This window comes from Sciurus carolinensis, chromosome 3 (assembly GCF_902686445.1).
Source record: "Sciurus carolinensis chromosome 3, mSciCar1.2, whole genome shotgun sequence".
Taxonomy (NCBI): domain Eukaryota; kingdom Metazoa; phylum Chordata; class Mammalia; order Rodentia; family Sciuridae; genus Sciurus; species Sciurus carolinensis.
This window is the reverse complement of record NC_062215.1, coordinates 120072645-120091420: the sequence shown is the minus strand read 5'-3', so window position 1 is coordinate 120091420 and position 18776 is coordinate 120072645. Positions and strand designations below refer to the sequence as shown.

The window sequence follows — 18776 nt, the reverse complement described above, 5'->3', positions numbered from 1 at the left end:
TAGTTTCTATGTTGAACTTCTTTCTTTCATTTTTAAAGATATTCTTCCCTGTAGTCACAGTGTGTTGCTGAGATATTTCATTTAAAACATGTACTGATCTTGACTTTCGGATTACCACACAATTGATTTGCCTGATAATATCATTTCAAAATACTAGCATGCTAAGGGTATTCCATAGTTATTCTTCTCCTACCTTGCTAGGGTGATACTGTTCTACCAGTATTTTTCAACTTTAGTAGTGTCCAAATAAGGCAGTGAGAGGAAATGAGTGGAAAATGTTGTGAGGATTGATTCGTGCGGTGGCTTGGAGCTGCCCCAGTGAACTGTGCATCTTGACTACTTGTCAACATTTGATTGTGGTATCGTCACATTTCATTAGCTACCTTGGTTGTAGTCTAGCCTATTTGAATTAAATACTGTGGCTACTCAAGCTTGTGAAATAAAAATAAGATCAAAATGGAAAAAGAATAACATAGCTCAATTTCTCAAAAATAAAATAGGATCAAGGATCTTTCAGTTACATTTTAAAAATAAAATCTTGGGTTGTCTGCTATGGTTTTTTTCCACTGGCCTTGGTATTGAATGCATTGTTGTTGAATTTAATCTAAAACCACTTATTCACACAAACAGAAGGGAAAGCATATTACAATCAATATACTATGCAGGCTGTCATATGAAAAAAAGAGTTAATTTGAACCATTATTGATTATTCTTTCTAGGATTGCATTTGATCCAAAGCATTGCTCACAGTGGAGAGTATAAACATTTGTTGAGTTGAACTGACCAATGGAAGGTTTTCCTGTGAACATTCCTATGGAGGATGTTTGGATCTGGAATGTCCGCCAAAACCTCATGTGTTGAAGGCTTGCTGCCCCTATGCAGTGTTCAGAGGTGGGACTTTGGGGGAGTGATGGATCATGAGGACTCTGACATCATCAGTGGATTAAGCCATTGGTAGCTGAGTAGACTACTGGAAGGTTCTAAAGACTAGGAGGTAGGACCTAGTTGGAGGAAGTAGGTCACTGAGGGCATGTCCTTGAAGAGTTTTATCTTGTCCCTGACCCCCCACCTCCCTCTCTGCTTCCTGGCTGCCACCATGTTGTACTGCCTCACCATAGCCAAGAAACAACAGAGCCAGCAGACCATGGACTAAAACCTCTGAAACTGTGAACCAAAGCGAATCTTTCCTCCTTTAAGCTGTTTTTCTCAGGTATTGTGTCACACTGTGGAATGCTGACTAACAGGATTATGAAGCAAAAAGAGGCTTTGTTTCCATTTGGAAAATAAAAACAAGGATGATGCAGGTCTGGGTCCCCGAACATACTGGACAGGAGCACACACCCTGACAGAACCCAGCTCGGAGCAATCAGACACTTGCTTCTCAAAGGTGCTGCAAGGTCCCCACACCATGAACTGCAGCATACAGGATGTGGCTGGCTCTTCCCTGCTGAGAAGGGAACTGCTTTCCAAGCAGTCTGGGTGATAAGAGCTCACTGAGGACTACCAAACTTCCCTCTATAGAAACACTTCACATGCTGGCCAACCCAGCTGAAGCTGGGAATCACAAACACCTCTTCATAAATGTACGAAGCCAGGTTCAGGCCTTCTTAATTACATCTTGTGGTCCTGAGAACCAGTCTGCTATGGATTACAACAGGAATGGCTGCTTTCGTGTTACACCATCTGAATGTGAGCTGAGTGACCTCAGCTATGCTTTCTTTTCAGAACAAATCGACCAAAATCTACAGAGAAATTTGCTAATGCTCTAGCTGTGGAGCCGTCCTCAAATTGCCCCAGCTCATCTTATCTGCTGGCTTCTTTACCAAAGCATTCTTTCATCCAAACTTTTTTTCTTTTTCTTTCTTTCTTTCTTTCTTTCTTTTTTTTTTTTTTTAAGCACGTACTCTCTATCAAGCACTGTGTGGAGAACTGGGCATCCCAAATCCCTGCCAGAGCTTCAAGTTCAGATAGACAACCTGCCCACCTGCTACTATGAGCTTGGTAACCATATGCTAATGGAGGGTGGAAGGCTGCAGGGTTGGCTTCTACACTGGGATTAGGAGAGATTTCCTAGGGAAACTGGCATTTGAGTTGAGACTTGACGATTAAGGAGTAATTTTCCAGAGCTCTGAGGGTCATTCTGGGTGATGATGTAACAGTACCCCAGGGCTTAATTGAATGATATATCAGTAGAGATTTGGAGAATTATTGTTGTTCACTCTGGTGGGGTATTGCGAACAAGTAAGTTGGGGAAAAGTAATTCAAAGTGAAGATGGACAGATAGAAAGGAGCTGGAATATGAAGGGAGGACTTTGTTTACTACCCAAACAAGTTTTGACTTCATCCCACAGTGTGTCCCAAAGCAGAGTCCACAAGGTCCCTATGAAAACTTTATTTCTGTTTCAGTGGTCATTATGTTACTACTCTTACTACTGACAATAATAATGGGAAGAGGCGTTAAAACACACTCCAGATCATTTGCCATATAATTTCAGTGCCTGTGTTGTTTATTATAAAGCTGGCAACAGTTGGAGGTCAGAGGAAGTGCATTTTGAACAAAGAGATCACACTGGCTTAAAAGAGTTACATAGTGGGAAGGCTGGGTCACCACAGGTGGTGGTAGTAGGTTTGCCAGACTCAGCCCACGCTGTCCTGCTCTGAAACACAACCACATTATCAAAGACAAGAGAGATTCACAGAACAGTATCTTTTGTCTCATTAAACTAAAGCTGCTTACTTGAATATCACTGGCTTCGTAGTTTTTTCAAGACACACTTTTTTCCTTTGGATTTTATAGTTCTATAGATATGTGACAAGAAGCTAGCCAATCCAAGAAACATGTAATATTGCAGTAAATAACAGCAATATGTCAGGGTTTTCTTTTTAAGATGGGTCTATCCATTTCTCACTCACAAAACAGAAGGCCATTGACAAGTAGGAACCATTGAAGAATTCTGAGCAGAGATCAGTGTGACGTAATCATTTAGTGAGGAGACCACCTTGGCAGTGACACAGAAGGCTGTCCAAATGAACAGACGACATGGAAAGACACCTAGGAAGGTGACTGTCTGCATCCTCTTCTTTAGAGAGCCTCTGCTTATTCCCAGAGAGGTGCTCCAGGCAAAGGCCCAGGTACTGTGGAATGAAGTGTTGACCTGATAAACAGAACACACTGCCATTTCAAGGCATGCCTTATCTAGCCCGAAGGTTCCCTAAACTTCCACGTGTCATTTCCCAGAGAGTTCTGTGATGAGGCCAGAGATAAGTTAGGACCAAATACCATGTTTTACTGCAGAGAACCAACAAAGTATGTGAGAAGTTGCTACATACCTGGCAACAGAAAACAACCAGGCTCACTACCTAGAGTTTGTAGGCTGTTACTGATGAAATGAGGCTCATTGTCAAGCCACGGGTCACTGGGGCTTCACCCATCCAGGGAAAGTGACCTTTTCTTAGACAAGGACTGGATGGACTTGCCCAGCCATGACCCTGGAGAGGGCTACATCTCCTGGAGGGGGCACCTTTTTCTAATTGCAGGAAGGTACCTTATGAGCTAGCTGTGACTTAATCCTGCTTCTGAGATCAAGCCTTATCAGTACCACTCACCAAAATAGAACTCTTACCAGAACTACTAAAACTTACTATAACTGTTCATGAAGACAAAGGAATTACTTCTTCCTTGAAAATTTTGGAGAACATATTACTTACCCATAAAAAAGCCTAGAATCCAGGCACTCAACAAACACAGAGAACGAGATACACCCTGCTTACCTCAGGGGCCATCCAAAACGGGGTGCCAACTGACGTGTTTCTCCTTAAACGTGTGCTGGTGAGTTGAGCTGAGACACCTACAAGAAAATGGTATCAGAACTTGACAGTGAGCAGATGATGCTTCCAGATCAGGACTTGGCGATTGTTTCTACAAAGGACCAGATAGTAACTATTTTGGGCTCGATGGGCCACATGACCTTTATCACTACTATTCAACTCTGCTGTTAGAAGGCTAAAGAGCCATACAAAACACATACATGAATGAGTTTGGCTTCACTCTGACAAAATTTTATTTATGGATATTGAAATCTGAATTTCAAAATTTTTTATATCTCAATATATTCTTTTGCGTTTTTTTTCTCCAATCACTTAAAAATATAAAAGAAAGTCATTCTTAGTCCATGGGCTATACAAAAATAGGAGGTAGGTCATATTTGACTGTGAGTTATAGTTTGCTAAGTCCTATCTTAGAGCATTTATCCTTCCATCTTTAGGTAGAATCATTAGACTTTTTCTAATGAATATTCCTACCATATCATTGCAAATTTGGAATCAAAAGAAAAATATCAATATTTAGGATCAACCCAAAATATCTTCCTATTCTATTTCCCAGTTCAGGTGATTTCTTTCTTAATAAGGTGCTTCATTTTATGGAAGAAGAAGATTGGCATATATTATCTATAATAGAGCATCAGTGTAGACATGAAAAGATTTCAGAGCTTTATCTTGCCTAGAAGCCTGGAAACTTGGCAAGAAAGTTATGTTTTTCAAATGGAAAGAAAAATTGACAGTAACATTATTATCTAAAGCTCAATGTTGAGGACCTGAATTTTAATATAATTTCAGTGTCCTCTAACTCTCTTCTCTACACCATGAGTGAATAAAGTAGAAATAAATGTACGCCAAGTTAGGAGTCAGGAGATCTGTTTTCCGTCCCAATTATGCCTTTCACTGAGATGTGATTGCCTCACTTTGAGTCTCAGTTTTCTCATCCTTAAACAGGATAATGACACAGTCACACCCGATATAGAAGGTTCCTCTTAAGACCAAATAAGAGGACCGTTGTGCAATGTGTTTCCAATTGTAAGGTATTATTTTTTACCAGCAGAAGTCTAACACAGTCCTGAACAGGATGACAAGGGATGGCACCAACGCTGTTAATGACCAGAAAATGACCAGAACGTGGACTGTATTTGTTAGTGAAGGACACAGCCTTGAGGACCTGCGGCCTACATTTTCCAAGGTCCCATGGGTGGTTTTTTTTATAGTTGCTTGCTCCATCAGAAAGATGGGGTCTTGCTATGTGACCCAGGCTGGTCTCAGAACTCCTGGGCTCACCCTTTCCTCCCACCTCAGCCACCAGAGTAGCTGGGCCTACAGGGGTACACCAAGGCTCCCAGCAAGAAGGCTCTTTAAACTCTATTTGCCACAGGTAATTTCCCACTTTCCTAAGACAATTTTGGTAGAAACCACTATAGCTTCCCATTTTTAATTTCTAGAAACTTCCTTTGCTGCAATTGGACATTTAGGGAACTTCTCCTGGAAAAACTAGGAGGAATTAACCCTCAAGCAAATCACAAAGTTCTGTAAGTGAATAAATCAGTATTAATCCTTAACTGCATCCTGCAGGCTATTTGCCTCTCAACATATATACTGCCCTCAGGATCCTGTGGAAACACATCTCCGCTATGCACACAGCGCAACATGAAGCTCTATCCCTCCTATTAAGAGAGAAGCATAAGAACAAAATACTCCCCTCCTATTTTTCTTTGCTTATTTGTTTGTAAACAAATGAATACACCTAAAACAACTTCATTTGCTTTTAAGTAATTTATTCTGGAAAGCAAATGATTCACTGACATATTTTTATACCAAATTTGTTCTTACCAATAAAACAATGAATACTCAAAATTGTTAGTATTGTTTTTTACTCTGATGATATTGATAACATTTTGAAATGTTATCTAAATATTTTTCCATCATGTAACAATGACCCTGAAGACTAACTAGTATTGAACTTATTTATAATAATAAACCAGTCCATAAACCTAAAATGGAAAACCAAATGGTTTGTTGGTTTGCCAATATCAATGTCTGAATGTTGTGAAGAGACATTTCAGTTCTCTGGCCTCAGGTGACATTGGCTGCATTTCCTCCCATCCTTCCATTTCCCCTTACTATGTCAGTTCAACCAGCCTCATGTGTGGTAGCAATAATCACAATTTAAAGGGATGTTAGCTCCAAGGCCCCAAGGACTATCCTACCTTCTGCTCACAGGGAATAAATATGCCTAAGGCTAGTGAAAGTCCTTTGAAAAATTAAACTGCTTTCTCTTTTCATATGCAAAAGAAGAGATGACAAAATGCAAATTATAGACAATTGCCCTGAGATGTGAAATTCTTAGCAGAAAACCAAAAACTATCCCAGCAAGTTCTTTTGCAACACTTTTATTTTCTATCTCTAATAAAATTGCTACTAAAGCTGAAAATCGATTAACAAACAGCATCTCCCAGGGTGATCCATCTGGTAAGCCCCCCACTCCCCAGCCTGCGTTTGACTGGAGAAGTCCCTCAGCCTGTGGTGTAGCAGAGAGGCACCAGTCTTCTGAGATTGCAGTAAATTGTCCCCTTTGGCTAAACTGCACACATCAAGAAAACAAACGACATACAGTCATTACCAAAGTCAACGAGCTTGACTCCTCCTTCTGCCGTCAGAAGAATGTTGTTCCCCTTCACATCCCGGTGGATGATCTGGTTGTTGTGCAAATGCTGAAGGCCCTGCATGGCCCACCACCACCACAGGGCAGGAGAGAGGAAGGGGAGATTTACACGCTTATTTTAAAGCAATTACCCCACTACTAAAAAGTCTAATCAAAGTCCACATTTGGCTACACCTTCTTGCTGTCAATAATCCTTGCATATTAAATGGCAGTTTCCCTTTCATTAATATGCAATGAGGACCCATGTGATGGACCAGTTGTTCCATCTGCTGCCATCCCCAGCTCAATGGACATTCTTACCAAGAGGGCCCCATACAAGATGTAGGAGATCACTGCTTCATCCAGTCGCTGGCCACATCTGAGAAGGCCTTTGACAAGTTCAGTGACTGAGCCCCCATTACACAGCTGGACAAGAGGTACCAGGCGGAAAGAAGGAGTAGAAAAAACAAAAACAAAAGAAAAGAAACATCAATTAGGAAGAAATCTCACTAGTTACTCATTCAATGTAGCACATTTGCTGATCACAAAACTCCAGCCTGGAATAACTAAACTTCAGATTAGCCAGTCGAATCTAGCTCTGTGTGCACTTGTGTTCTTTATTCAAGGTGATGATTTATGAGCCAAAGTGCTCACCCAAAAAGCTAACTTTTTAATCATCAAGTAAAACATGAAAGCACACATTCTTATTTAGAATTGGTGGGGGGAGCTTATAAGTAATCATGGTGACTTATTGGATATTTTTCATCAGATGTGCCTATTATTCTTTTTTTTTTTTTCCAAATGTGCATTTTGAGGATAAGAAAGGACTGGAAGAGGCAAGATGGATGCCCTTGATAACCAACAGGAAATAAATTTCAGTGATTTTCAGTGATGCCCTCCAGACATCAGAAGCCTGATCAGTAGCTCTTTCTAGATGTGCCAATCAATGCACGTCAGGTTTATGGGGCTAGAATTATGTCATAGGTGCACCTGGCCTTCTCATATTCAACTTTTTGACAACTTTAAGTCTCTTTCTCTCTCCCTATAATTTAAAACACCACAAAATTTTACTTTGTATCTTTGTTTTATACCACCAAAGTATGAGAACAGAAAGCAGGTATATTGTACTTTCTCAGCAATTGAAGAGTTTTCAAGGATAATTTCTGCTAACTCCAGAAGTCAATGTGCAGGTGTGGGTTTGCTGCAAGCAATCTTAAATCAAGCGTTCTTCACTGTTTGACGCAGGGCATGTAAACACCCTGATATCACAGGCAGCTTGTTGTACATGCATCTTGCATTTTTTCAGAGTTTTCATTAGATTCTAAGAGCCATCCTTGGGATCAAGGTACAAGGCCTGCTTTAGAGATCTAGGTTCTCTCCTAGGGCTTTGTCTGCAATTTGGAAGAGTTAACTAGTGAACAGTAGGTGGTCCCTGGTTTGCGTTTGCTTGAGTCAACTGGCTTTTCTTACACAAGGAAACCTGACGGGGCACAGATTAACAGCTTTCCTAAAAAAGACAACTCTTTGTTAAGGTAATAATACATTAAGGTCTCTCTAATTATGAACACCTGCAACATTTTAATAAAGGGCAAGCAGATGTTTTTATCTGATATGGGTGGCATCCCTTACTATAAACTTGGCAGATACTTTGCACACATTAACAACCAAGATAATCTGGAGCAGAATTTGCCCATGATTTTACCATTTAAATTGTTCGTAAGTGACATGTTGGGACTAAATATCTAATATAGAATTAGGGAATCTTTAAAATGAACATAAAATTACTATCTCTTGGGAATTATTTAGGAGGGACCCTAAAAGCAATGAAATGCATTAAAGACTGTGATGGTCCAGTTTGGGTTTATATGAAGTGACCTTGGAATCTACCATCTATCAATGTCAGACTAACACAATGGCTCTAATGTCCCTAATGTTGAGTGCCAGCATCATATCTTTGCTCTAATAGTTCAGATGCTGAATATCCCCAAATGGTACATATGTTAAAGGTTTGGTCCCCAAGGCCATGCTATTGGGAGGAGCTGTGGACCTTTGGAGGAGGGGCTTGTGTGAAGGCCTCAGGTCCTGAGGATCACACCCCCACACCCCAGGATTGTAGGAACCTTTCCATTCCTCTTTCTCATTCGCTTCCTTAGCCATGAAGTGAGCAGTGTGCTCTGCCACCTGCTCCTCACCATTGCTACTCAGCACCCCTACCAGAGGCCTAACGGCAATGGGTCTACCTAATCATGGAGAGGAACATCTAAAACAGTGAGCCCAAATAACCCTTCTCTTTGTAAGTTAGTCATCTCAGGTATTTTGTTATAATGTCAAAAAACGGGGTACCATCACCTTCAAAGGAACTCCATATTCTTTCAATTCTAGCTTCTTTACATGATTCTGAAAGGACAAATAACATTCAATGTGCACCTCTTTGTTCCCAGTAGTCTGTAACTGGTCAGTTTATTAGCTATTACTTAATCACAAATACAGCACGGGCCCTAGCCCCAAAGGGTTCAACACTCAGAAATGGGCGCAGGAGAAACTGGGTATGGGCTGAGGAAGGAGGGGCGTGCCTAGGGAGAGTGTTGGCACCAAAGAGGGAAGTCTGAACTCTGATGAGGGATGGCCACCAGGGGTTGGCCTGGGAAATTCTTCTGAAGACCTTAACATTTAGGAGTGTGAAGGACAAATGAATTTGGAGCAAGAGGGCAAGAGAGGGAAGAGTACCCGAGGAAAAGAAGTCTGGGAACATCCTGTACAAATAAAGGAAGCAGAAAATTGTGTGTGTGTGTGTGTGTGTGTGTGTGTGTGTGTGTGTGCAAACGCACATGAGCATACACACACACGCTTATGAATCTAAACACTGTTATTCTTGGGACAAAAGGTGCAAGGATCCTGGGGTAGGGAGATAAGGAAAGAAGGTGGGGAGCAGGAATGACAGATTTGCCCTTCTAAGGACTCTGGGGTGTTACTCCATGTCTACTTTTAATACGACATATCATTAGATAAGGAAAGTAAGATTTTAGGCAGCGGGTCTCAGTGTTCAGATCTGCATTCTAGAAAGATGACTCGGGCATCAGATTGGAGCCTGGATGGAAGAGGACAGGACCAGACCTGGGCATCCATCAGGAAATGCTGAAGCCATTGAGGGAGGGAGGATCAAAAAGTCAAGTCAGGTGGATGACAAGGACAAGGCAGATTTGGGAGGCTCTTGTGAGATTGAATGGACAGGAACTCCTGAGCAACTGTATGTGGAAGGTGAAGAAGAGACAGAGTCTGCTGATGCTGGGAGACTAAGAGAAATAGCAATACTATTTCCTCCTCCAGAGTAAAGCAGTGACAGGGATGACAAGCAGGACTGCACCCTTGTCAGGACCACTCTCCAGCCTGACTCACACCTCAGGGAGGCACACGCTTCCTTGAATTACAAACTAACTATTGAAATCTCACCAAGAAAAATTTTAAATTCAATGCTAGGTAAAGATCCAAGCTGATACCAAGCCTGTAATCTTCCCCTGAAACCTTGTTTCGCCTCTCTCCTTCCCTACCCTACTCTCCTTCCCTACCCTACGTGTGGTCACATTTGCAACCAAAGCCTTTCAGCCATGTTTTATATGGAAGCCAACTTACAAACTTTCTTCAGAACCTCAGAACCCATGAAGGGATTTAAGAGCAGTTATTTGTCAGCAGGATCAAAACTCAGCTGTGGATTTAAAAACAACAAAAGGATCTTACTCAGGCAGTGCCTTTTGTTCGCTAAATGTCAGAGTTTAAGAGCTGTCTGACTTCCCAGAAGCCACAGAAACATATAATTAAACTGCTCGGGGCACCTTTCAAGGAAGCTGTCCTGTGAAGTTGACAAGCCCACCAGCCAGGTTTTAAAGGGCAGCCTGTGGGTTATAGAAAAAAGACTTTGGTCACTTGGATATAAAAAAGAATGCAGGTACCCGCTGCTAATTGTCTATCCCGAGTAGATGTTCAGTGAAATGGACATGACAAGAATTATATTTAAATGCATCAAATAAAAATCCCCTTAGAGTTGTAAGAAGGCCACCGAGCCTCCTGCCCTAGCCCAGAGGGTTGGCACATCAGGCCTTGATCCCCACCCACTCTGCCAGCCATCAGATTCAAGTGCAGAGGTGTGTCTCCATCCCTGCAGTTCCTCCCTACGCCCTCAGCATTCAGAAATGTGGCAGTTGGACGCACTTAGAATTTAATGAGCATTTTGCTCCAAACCAAGAAAAACAGAAAAATCATTTACATTCCACATCTATTTTCCAAAACACCATTGCATATTGATTCAATCACGGTATGTACATTTGTTAGGACAGTTGTAATTTCAAGCAATAAAATATTCCTTGCTTAATAAGCTGTCAACTCTCCTCCATGTTATTAAAGAATGGCCCATGCAACACAATAGCCAGACTTGTGTCCTTAGCCCAGACTCCAACTGTCAAGCAGCTTCTGTGCCAGCCCATTGATGTGACCCAATCAGATGGCAGAAACAAAAGGAATTTTTTTCAGTGCCCTTTTATTCAATAGGCTGTCAAGGTCAAGGTCTTTCAGGACTATTAGGTTCTACAGAGAACAAAAAGCAAAAGTCATAGTCAAAACTACCCTAGAGGATGACTTAGGAAGCATTGTGTTGGACACTGTCTCTGTTTCAGTCCAGAGCAGCACATTTTGCCTCCTGTGTGGGGATGGATCATGTTTATTTTACCGGGTACCAGGTAGTCACTGGCTTGAAAGTAGACAGATGAAAACCATGTCACTTGACACCCTACCGCTGCATCAGAGTGGGGAGATGCTCACACCATGAGAGGCAGGTAGGCTCTGAGACTCCCACCTTCCATCTCAGTCTCTCTAGGCACACAGAGGGTACAGTCGTGGGTGGGCAGGATCACGGCCACTCTTCAGCTTCTTAACTGTCTTTTACTGAGCACACAGAGCACATGCATGCAGGATGTAACTCTGTCGCATTTCAAAGCCCTGCCCTTCTCCCATTTGAGTGTTCTGCCCATCTTCTGGACTCCCAGCTCTGCAGCGACTCTCATTCTCTAGACTTGCCAGAAACTACTGTCTAAGTCGGGATTCAATGCTTCAGTGCTTTCTAACTATCTCTGGCCCATCAGAACCTACCAGTCCTGTTCTCCCATTCGAGTCCTGCTAAGACCTTGATTCATTAACCTTGTGAACTTAATGCAGACCACTGTATCAGTAGGTGACAATGGTTTGATTTCGAACACTTCCAATGATATTCAAGCCTAAACTGGACTTTCTAGGGCCATAAGTAAAAACAAAAACTGAACATATGCACCTTCCCCCACCCCCCGGCTTCAGTTCTACGTACTATATACTGAAGTTATACTTAGATTTGAGGGGAGGGGATCAGATTTTTATGAACTAATTTTTTTACCTGGTTTAAAAACAGAGTTTTTCTTTTCTTTCTTTTCAGCCTTATTATAGTACTCTCAACCATTTCTTTTAAGTTGAACATTGGATTCTTACTAAAATGAATAGCTTCTACCTGTCAAGGTGTTACTCTAAAAGGAGATAGAGAAAATGTAGTTTGTGCCTTCGCGCAAATTGAATGTTCTTTCTGAGTATTGTGTTTTGCTCAAAGATTTAATTCCTTATTACATTTTATGAAGGTGAGAGACAATAGGACTTACAGATTTTTAAGAATTTAATATCCACTTAACATAAAACATTTGCAAATTTTCCTCTACATTATATATGTTTCCTCTCCATACCTTTCTAATATAGTTGGTATCTATCATGAAAGGGAGCTTTTGTTTGCTTTCTACTAACAAATTAGGAATGGATTTCAGAAATGACATTTTTATTTGCTTTTGTTTTCAGAGTTGGGCTGATTTAAGGGAGTTATTAATAACATTTTTCTATCCTCTAAAATTGCTGTGTGGAATAGCTTCTCACCAGTCCTTTCACCGCATTCAGCCAGGAAAGAGCAAAGGCAACATAAATTTAATCTCAATATACAGGATGAGGGAACAATGTTAAACAGATGGTAATTTTGTTGCATGAATTTCCTAAAGCACACCTAAAAGAGCTACAGTGGAGCAACACAACAAGGGTTCTCTGTGGCCCGTCACTGTCCAGCAGCTCTGTGTGTGTGGTCAGGAGATGTCATGATCCCAGCTGAAGACCCCAATTCTGTGTTTCCATGCTCCCCCAACATCACACGCAGCACAGGACAGGATGGCAAAGCATGCTGGAGTGTGGTGCTGTGGTTCTGATAAGCCTTCCCCAAAGGACCACATGGTGAAGTCTTGGTCACCAGTCCATGGTGCTTTTGGATGTGGTAGGACCTGTAGGATCTGGGACCTGTTGGAGGCATGCCCTCAAAGGGGATATTGGAGCCCTGGCCCTTCCTTTTTCTCTTTTTCTTCCCAACAAACATGAGGTGAGCAGCTTCTTCCACCACGTTCTCCCACTATGATGTACTGCCTCTTCACAGGCCCAAAAGCAACTGACCAATAAACCATAGACTGAAACCTCTAAATTGTGGGTCAAATAAACCTTTCCTCTTTTTAAGTTTATGTATCTGAGGTACTCTGTTATAGTAACAAAAACTGACTAACGCAAGTGTCTTTCCCTCCAATTCTGCCATCTAACTGGTTATGTGACTATAAGAATGTTGCTCTGCTCTCTGGGCCTCTGTCCCTCAACTAAACATCAAAAGACTGAAGTGAAGAAAAGTGAAAGCTCCTGCCTATGTTGGGCGTCCTGAAATCTTGTGTTTGTATAAGGCTCAGAGGTTCTGGGTGCACCCAACCATCTAGCAACCTGGTTTAGAGAGCCCATCAAGGGACAGAAAAAACTGAGGACATTCAGAATCCCATCTATCAACTCTGGCATGAGCCAAAACAACCAGCAAAAGTCATAAATGTCAGCATATTGTGTTACTGAGGTATAACTAATTCAGTGACTCAGGGCAACTTCATTATCTGCCTGTGGTCACCCTGAATAAACAAGAGGAAGATGGCAGAGGAGCACCTACACAAGACACTCTCTCACAGCTCCTTCTCATCTGTCCAGGTCCTTCCTGGCTTCCTTGGCCTTGCCTGAGGTGCTATGACTGCAGGCCACGCCTCATCAGGAAGAGGGTGCGCTCACCTGGTAGCCCCTTTTATAGATCCTGGAAAATTCCTGGAAGTTCTGGTTCTCTATGTCTGAATGCACAGCTCTTTGGAGTGTGGGGTGAGGTCTGGGGGAGGGAATGAGCAGGAGCTAAGTTTTCTTGGTCACCGCACTTCCATCAGGTTGTGGTGAGACTGCAAATAAATTTAACGGAGACCCCAGAAACTATTTTTTTTTATCATTTTCAAATAAAGCAGCACTGTTAAAGGGCTTCATTGACTGGATAAAATCCTACTATATTCAGGGTAGGGGGCAGATGATAATATGAGAATGTATTATATAACTTAACCAGACAACTAAAGGGACAAAGATGATCCCTAAAAACCAAAATCTCTTTATATCTTTATATTTGGAGGAAAGGCAATTGATGTGACATAAATATTCAAACCATTTTCCCTGCAGATTATCCCACTTGAATATAACAATGAATTCCCCAGACATGGTTGCCATGGCAGCTGATCTATATTGCCCCATGCTCAGGCCCTCCTGGAGCCAGGAAGATTGGGACAAGAGGCACCAGACAGTGGAGGGAGGACTGGTCTCGCCTTTGGTGCTTCTCTCTTACAGTTTCCACATGTGTCACTGTTCCTGGGTCACCCATGTGACCTTAGGCAGGGAGGTATGAGCTGGTTCAGAACAAATCAGGGTGGGCCTAGTGAGAATGAGATGAGAGGCCTGTCCTATTGTCCTTGTTATTTCAGTCCCATGGAGAATTGGAGTTTGGAGAAATTGACTCTTTTGCATCCAGATACACAAATTCATTCCTGCTTACAAAGAAGAGGAAATGGAGGACTCTAGTGGATAAAGTGCTGTCCCTTCAGATTCCCACTTGACAGCAAAAGGTGCTGGGAGTATCTCCTGCTCCCTGCTCTCACCTCCCAGATGCACCCCTCTTAGAAATCCACCCCCCCCCCCATTACAGTTACCTGCCCCTGCCAAGGCCATGCTCCCTCCTGGGCCAATGACTGGCCAACACAGAGATAAGAGTTCAGGACAACCCTGCAAAGGCCCAGCTCTCCATTTCCTCAGAGGATCAGCTGAGGTCTTGGTTGCAACCACGTCACAGTTTGATATCTATCTTGCCACATCTGCCTTCCACACTTCCTTCCAAACCTATTCCCCTTCCAGAACTCTCCAGTAAACCACCTATATGCAACTCTCAGAGTCAGTTTGCAGGACATTCGATCTATGATGAGGACTAATGAACACAGACGAACCAGTTCAAACAAAGTAAGCCAAGAACACCCTGGGTTAATAAGTTATAAACATGAGTTGCAGTTAATTGGTACATATTCTATGAATTGTTTGAGTTTAGGGAACAAAATTATCTTTTCCAATTGTATTCCTGTATTTACTCTCTAGCAGAAGAAAAGATGATTAGACTTTTTAAAATTTTTTTGAGAAAAAGGGAAAAGATGGTTTATTGCTTTGCTAGCAAAGGAGAAACACAGGGGACTCCTGTCCCAGAGTCTGTGATCCTCTGATTGGACTTTTGAGGAGAGAAACAAGAATAAAAATATTCTCCGTACACAGCCTGCCTGTGAGAACTGGCGAGAATTCCACATCTGGTAAGGTGTCTGTGCCACACAGGAGGGACCTGCTCCTCCAACATGTACCTTAAGACACTATTTAGGCACTGAAGCATCTGCTTGCCCTTGGCACTCTGTTCAGATCAGTAGTTACCCAACAGGAGCCTCTTACCTCCAGGACCAGCCACAGCTGTCCTCCCACACAGTGATCGGCTTGGTAATACATCCCATAAAACTTTACAACATTGGGGTGATTCGGGAGAAACCGCAGAATGTTGTATTCTGCTTCAATTTCTTCATCCATATCCTAAACAAGGTAAGAAAAGCATGAACACTGGGTTAAGACTAATGTGTAGAGAAAGGGCCATTTTATTACTTGCTCAATCAAGTAATAAAACACATGTAGTTTTAATGTTATCATTATCATATCTTCAAAATACCTAACAATGGAGATTCAGATCCTGATTTAAACACTGCAGTTATTATATGCTTAATATTTCTTTATGATAGTCTCTTTTTCTTAACCATACTATTATAAATATCCTTTTATTGAAAAATGCCTGAATTTTTAAAGCAGTTAAGAAGTAGCTTGAAGGGACCCGACCCAGGATAGGTCACCCACAACTTCCCTGTGCAAAAAGGCATGGAGCATTCTAACTTCAGTGCTCTGAAATAAGATGTCAACCTAGGATGATCGAATATCACAAGTCCAGGTCACTTTGTGACTTACAGGGAAACCAGGAGTGAAATACATCCCTCTTTCCAAGAGAGTAATTTTTGAAGAGCCCAGAGGGCCCAAACCAAACCAACAGTAAATGGAAAGAAACAAAAGACAAGGAAAGTTTTAACTCTGAGAAGAATCCCTTCCTTCAGAGGAGCTGACAAATCATGACCCATTTGAGATTTCATGTCAACTTTCAAGAAAATGATCCCTAAAATCAGGAGAAGAAGTTGCAAGCTCAATGTGCCTGAAACACAAGACTGTGGTTACAGCTTACTACCATGACTTACGCTGATGGGGTCCAGAATTTTCACTGCAGCCAGACTCCCGTCTCTCTTGTTAGTGACCTTGTAGACCTTGCCATAGGTGCCTTTACCAATGGTCTCTATAATTTCCCAGGTGTCTGTGGGATCTGGAAGTGATTCGAGTCCAAGCATCATGGAGTTGTAATGAAATAATCCATACAGATGTTTCCTGGTGGGGAGAAAGTTTGTTATGTGCAATGGTTAATCACAGGACCATAGGCAGTGGGCTTTGAATATACAAATGTTTATTTCTTAACCAGTACCTTTTGCTACTTTTACTTTTATTTTCCCTTCTCTATTTTAACTAGACTAAAAGCACAATAAGAAGCATTCTTAAGAAATGGTAATATAAAGTGGAGAAGAAACACAACACTGTCATACCCTAAAAATACAGCTCTCAAAGTGGAGATGATCTACACACTACAGAAGGGGATAAAAGTGCCAAAGAGGAGGTGCTGGGCATGACTGGGCAGTCATCTGGCTAGGCAGCGAGTGGTGGCTGCTGCCAGGGAAAGCAGATAAAAACTTGAGGTCTAAAACATTCTTCCCCAGGTTATGGTAAACTTGACCATCAGGATTGCCTGATGGCCACTGGAAACCAATGCCTAACCTCTGTGTGCAAAGTCAAAGCAAGATTAGTGTATGTACCAGACACATCCATGCACAGCCCCTATTGCTGGTAGGTCTTGGGGCCTGTGAAGAAGAACCAAGCTCAGATCCCACCCATACAGCAATAGCCTGGTGTTGGAATCACATGAAGGAGTTCACGAAGGCCTGTCAATTCACTCTGCCTTAGTTAGCAGTGCTCTGTTTACTAAGGACACAGTTCTGTAGGGTTGAAGTACCAATAGCTAGCTCAACAGGTAAAGTCACCCAAGACAGAGCCTGTGGAAAAAAACCCTTCAAGTTCTCTTGCTCTAAGGCTGGGTAGAGGTCTTAAGTCTGGTCTGCTTCTAGATCCCATGGGCAGGCCCCCCCGGCTCCAATAGCAAAAGCCATGGCACCCAATCCCACTCCTTGACTTGGTGTCCACGGGGCGGGGGCACTTTTGCCTCCTGCTGAGATCCCAGTTTGCACTTCTAATGATTTTCTAGACTGCATTCTCCCAAAGATGAGTACTTCCGTCTAGTACCAGAGTTCACATTTTTTCTTTTTTCTTACCTTGTCTAATGGCAACTTTTCAAAAATAATGAAAAACATACCAAAAAAAAAAAAAAAAAAAAAGTTCCCAGAGTCTCAGGAGGCTGAGGCAGGTGGATAGCAAGTTCAAAGTCAGCCTCAGCAAAAGTGAGGCAAAGCGCTAAGCAACTCAGTGAGATCCTGTCTCTAAATAAAATACAAAATGGGGCTGGGAATGTGGCTCAGTGGGCACATGCCCCTGAGTTCAATCCCTGGTAACTTCCCCCCCACAAAAAAAGGCGAACTACCCTCCAAGGGGCCCACAAGAGTATCATGAGGGCCAGGCTAAGCCCACTGTGGGCTGAGGCACTGAAAGGTCCACTGTTCAAACAAGCCTTTCACATGCTGGTTTCAAGGTTCTCAGGATCTGCAACCTCTCCTCCCTTCCAGTGCTTCACAAAATCAATCTTTCTCCCCAGATGTTCACAATTTTTGCACTATCTGTCCATCATCTGTGCTAGTAGTTACTAAACACTTTTAAATTACTTGCCTTTTCCCTTGAATGTCTTTAAAGGCACTTTATAGCATTACCCTAAATGTAAAACCAATAGCATGTGCCACATATCCAAGTTAACTGCAAAAAGATGATTCCACTAAAAACAATAGATGTTTATTCAAGTGCAGCCAAATACCACTGCCCCAGGGCTTCAGCTGAAGGCTGATCATTAAAAAGGAAGATCATTGAGGGATGGACAGAAATTAAAGGCTGGCACAAATTTCCCTTGATGTCATCAGAAAAACTGAAGTAGAATTAATTAGCAAAGAGATAACTCTGCCATGATGTGACTCAATGTTCTTTACTGCAAGGTCGCCAAACCCCTGATACCTGGAAACATTGCTCTAGGTTGAACTTCTACAAAAGGAACAGGTGGGATGGCCTGGCAGGCAGGAGAGGGTGCCCAGGTGGGATTCCAACAGCCACGATGCCATTCCTTACACTAACCACTGTGGTCTCTGTTCATCAGCACAGACACCTGTGTCTGGGCTCAGTCCTAGGACACAGTAACACTCAAGCCCAACTGCTGGCACATTCCTGACCCTGACCAGCTATGAGATAGAGCTACTGACTCGTCCCTGGGCCTCAGCTTCTTCAGCTGCATAATGGGGCAGTGGTAATGGTGACGTGTGGTGATAACTATCTCACAGAGCTGCTGTTCCAATTAGGAGATGAGAACAGAAGGCAGCGAGCATCTGGAGAGATGAGAAAGTGTCCACTGTCACCACAACGGCACGGCACCACGGTCTGCCTCAGAACCTGCAGGGCTTAGCAAACATTTCCCCATTCTGTTTTGTTTCATTTTCAACCACAAACTAAATGACAGTGAAATAAATTTTGCTCCAATCAGTTATTAGTTTTCAATCAAATGACTGGAATTTGCTGTGTGCAAATGACCTTGAATCAAAATGCGGCA

The 18776-nt window shown here is 42.3% G+C and overlaps 1 protein-coding gene across 1 annotated transcript in view; it reads right to left on the bottom strand.

Moving 5' to 3' along the window:
* LOC124979659 (myosin-IIIb-like) overlaps nt 1–18776 on the bottom strand; it is a 46902-nt gene that overhangs the window by 18517 nt on the left and 9609 nt on the right. The window contains exons 2-6 of the mRNA XM_047544153.1: nt 16171–16354; nt 15332–15466; nt 6791–6895; nt 6449–6548; nt 3772–3848 (exon numbers count right to left, since the gene is read on the bottom strand). Of these exons, the coding sequence (XP_047400109.1) occupies nt 3772–3848; nt 6449–6548; nt 6791–6895; nt 15332–15466; nt 16171–16354 (601 nt within the window). The remainder of the gene's footprint in view (nt 1–3771; nt 3849–6448; nt 6549–6790; nt 6896–15331; nt 15467–16170; nt 16355–18776) is intronic.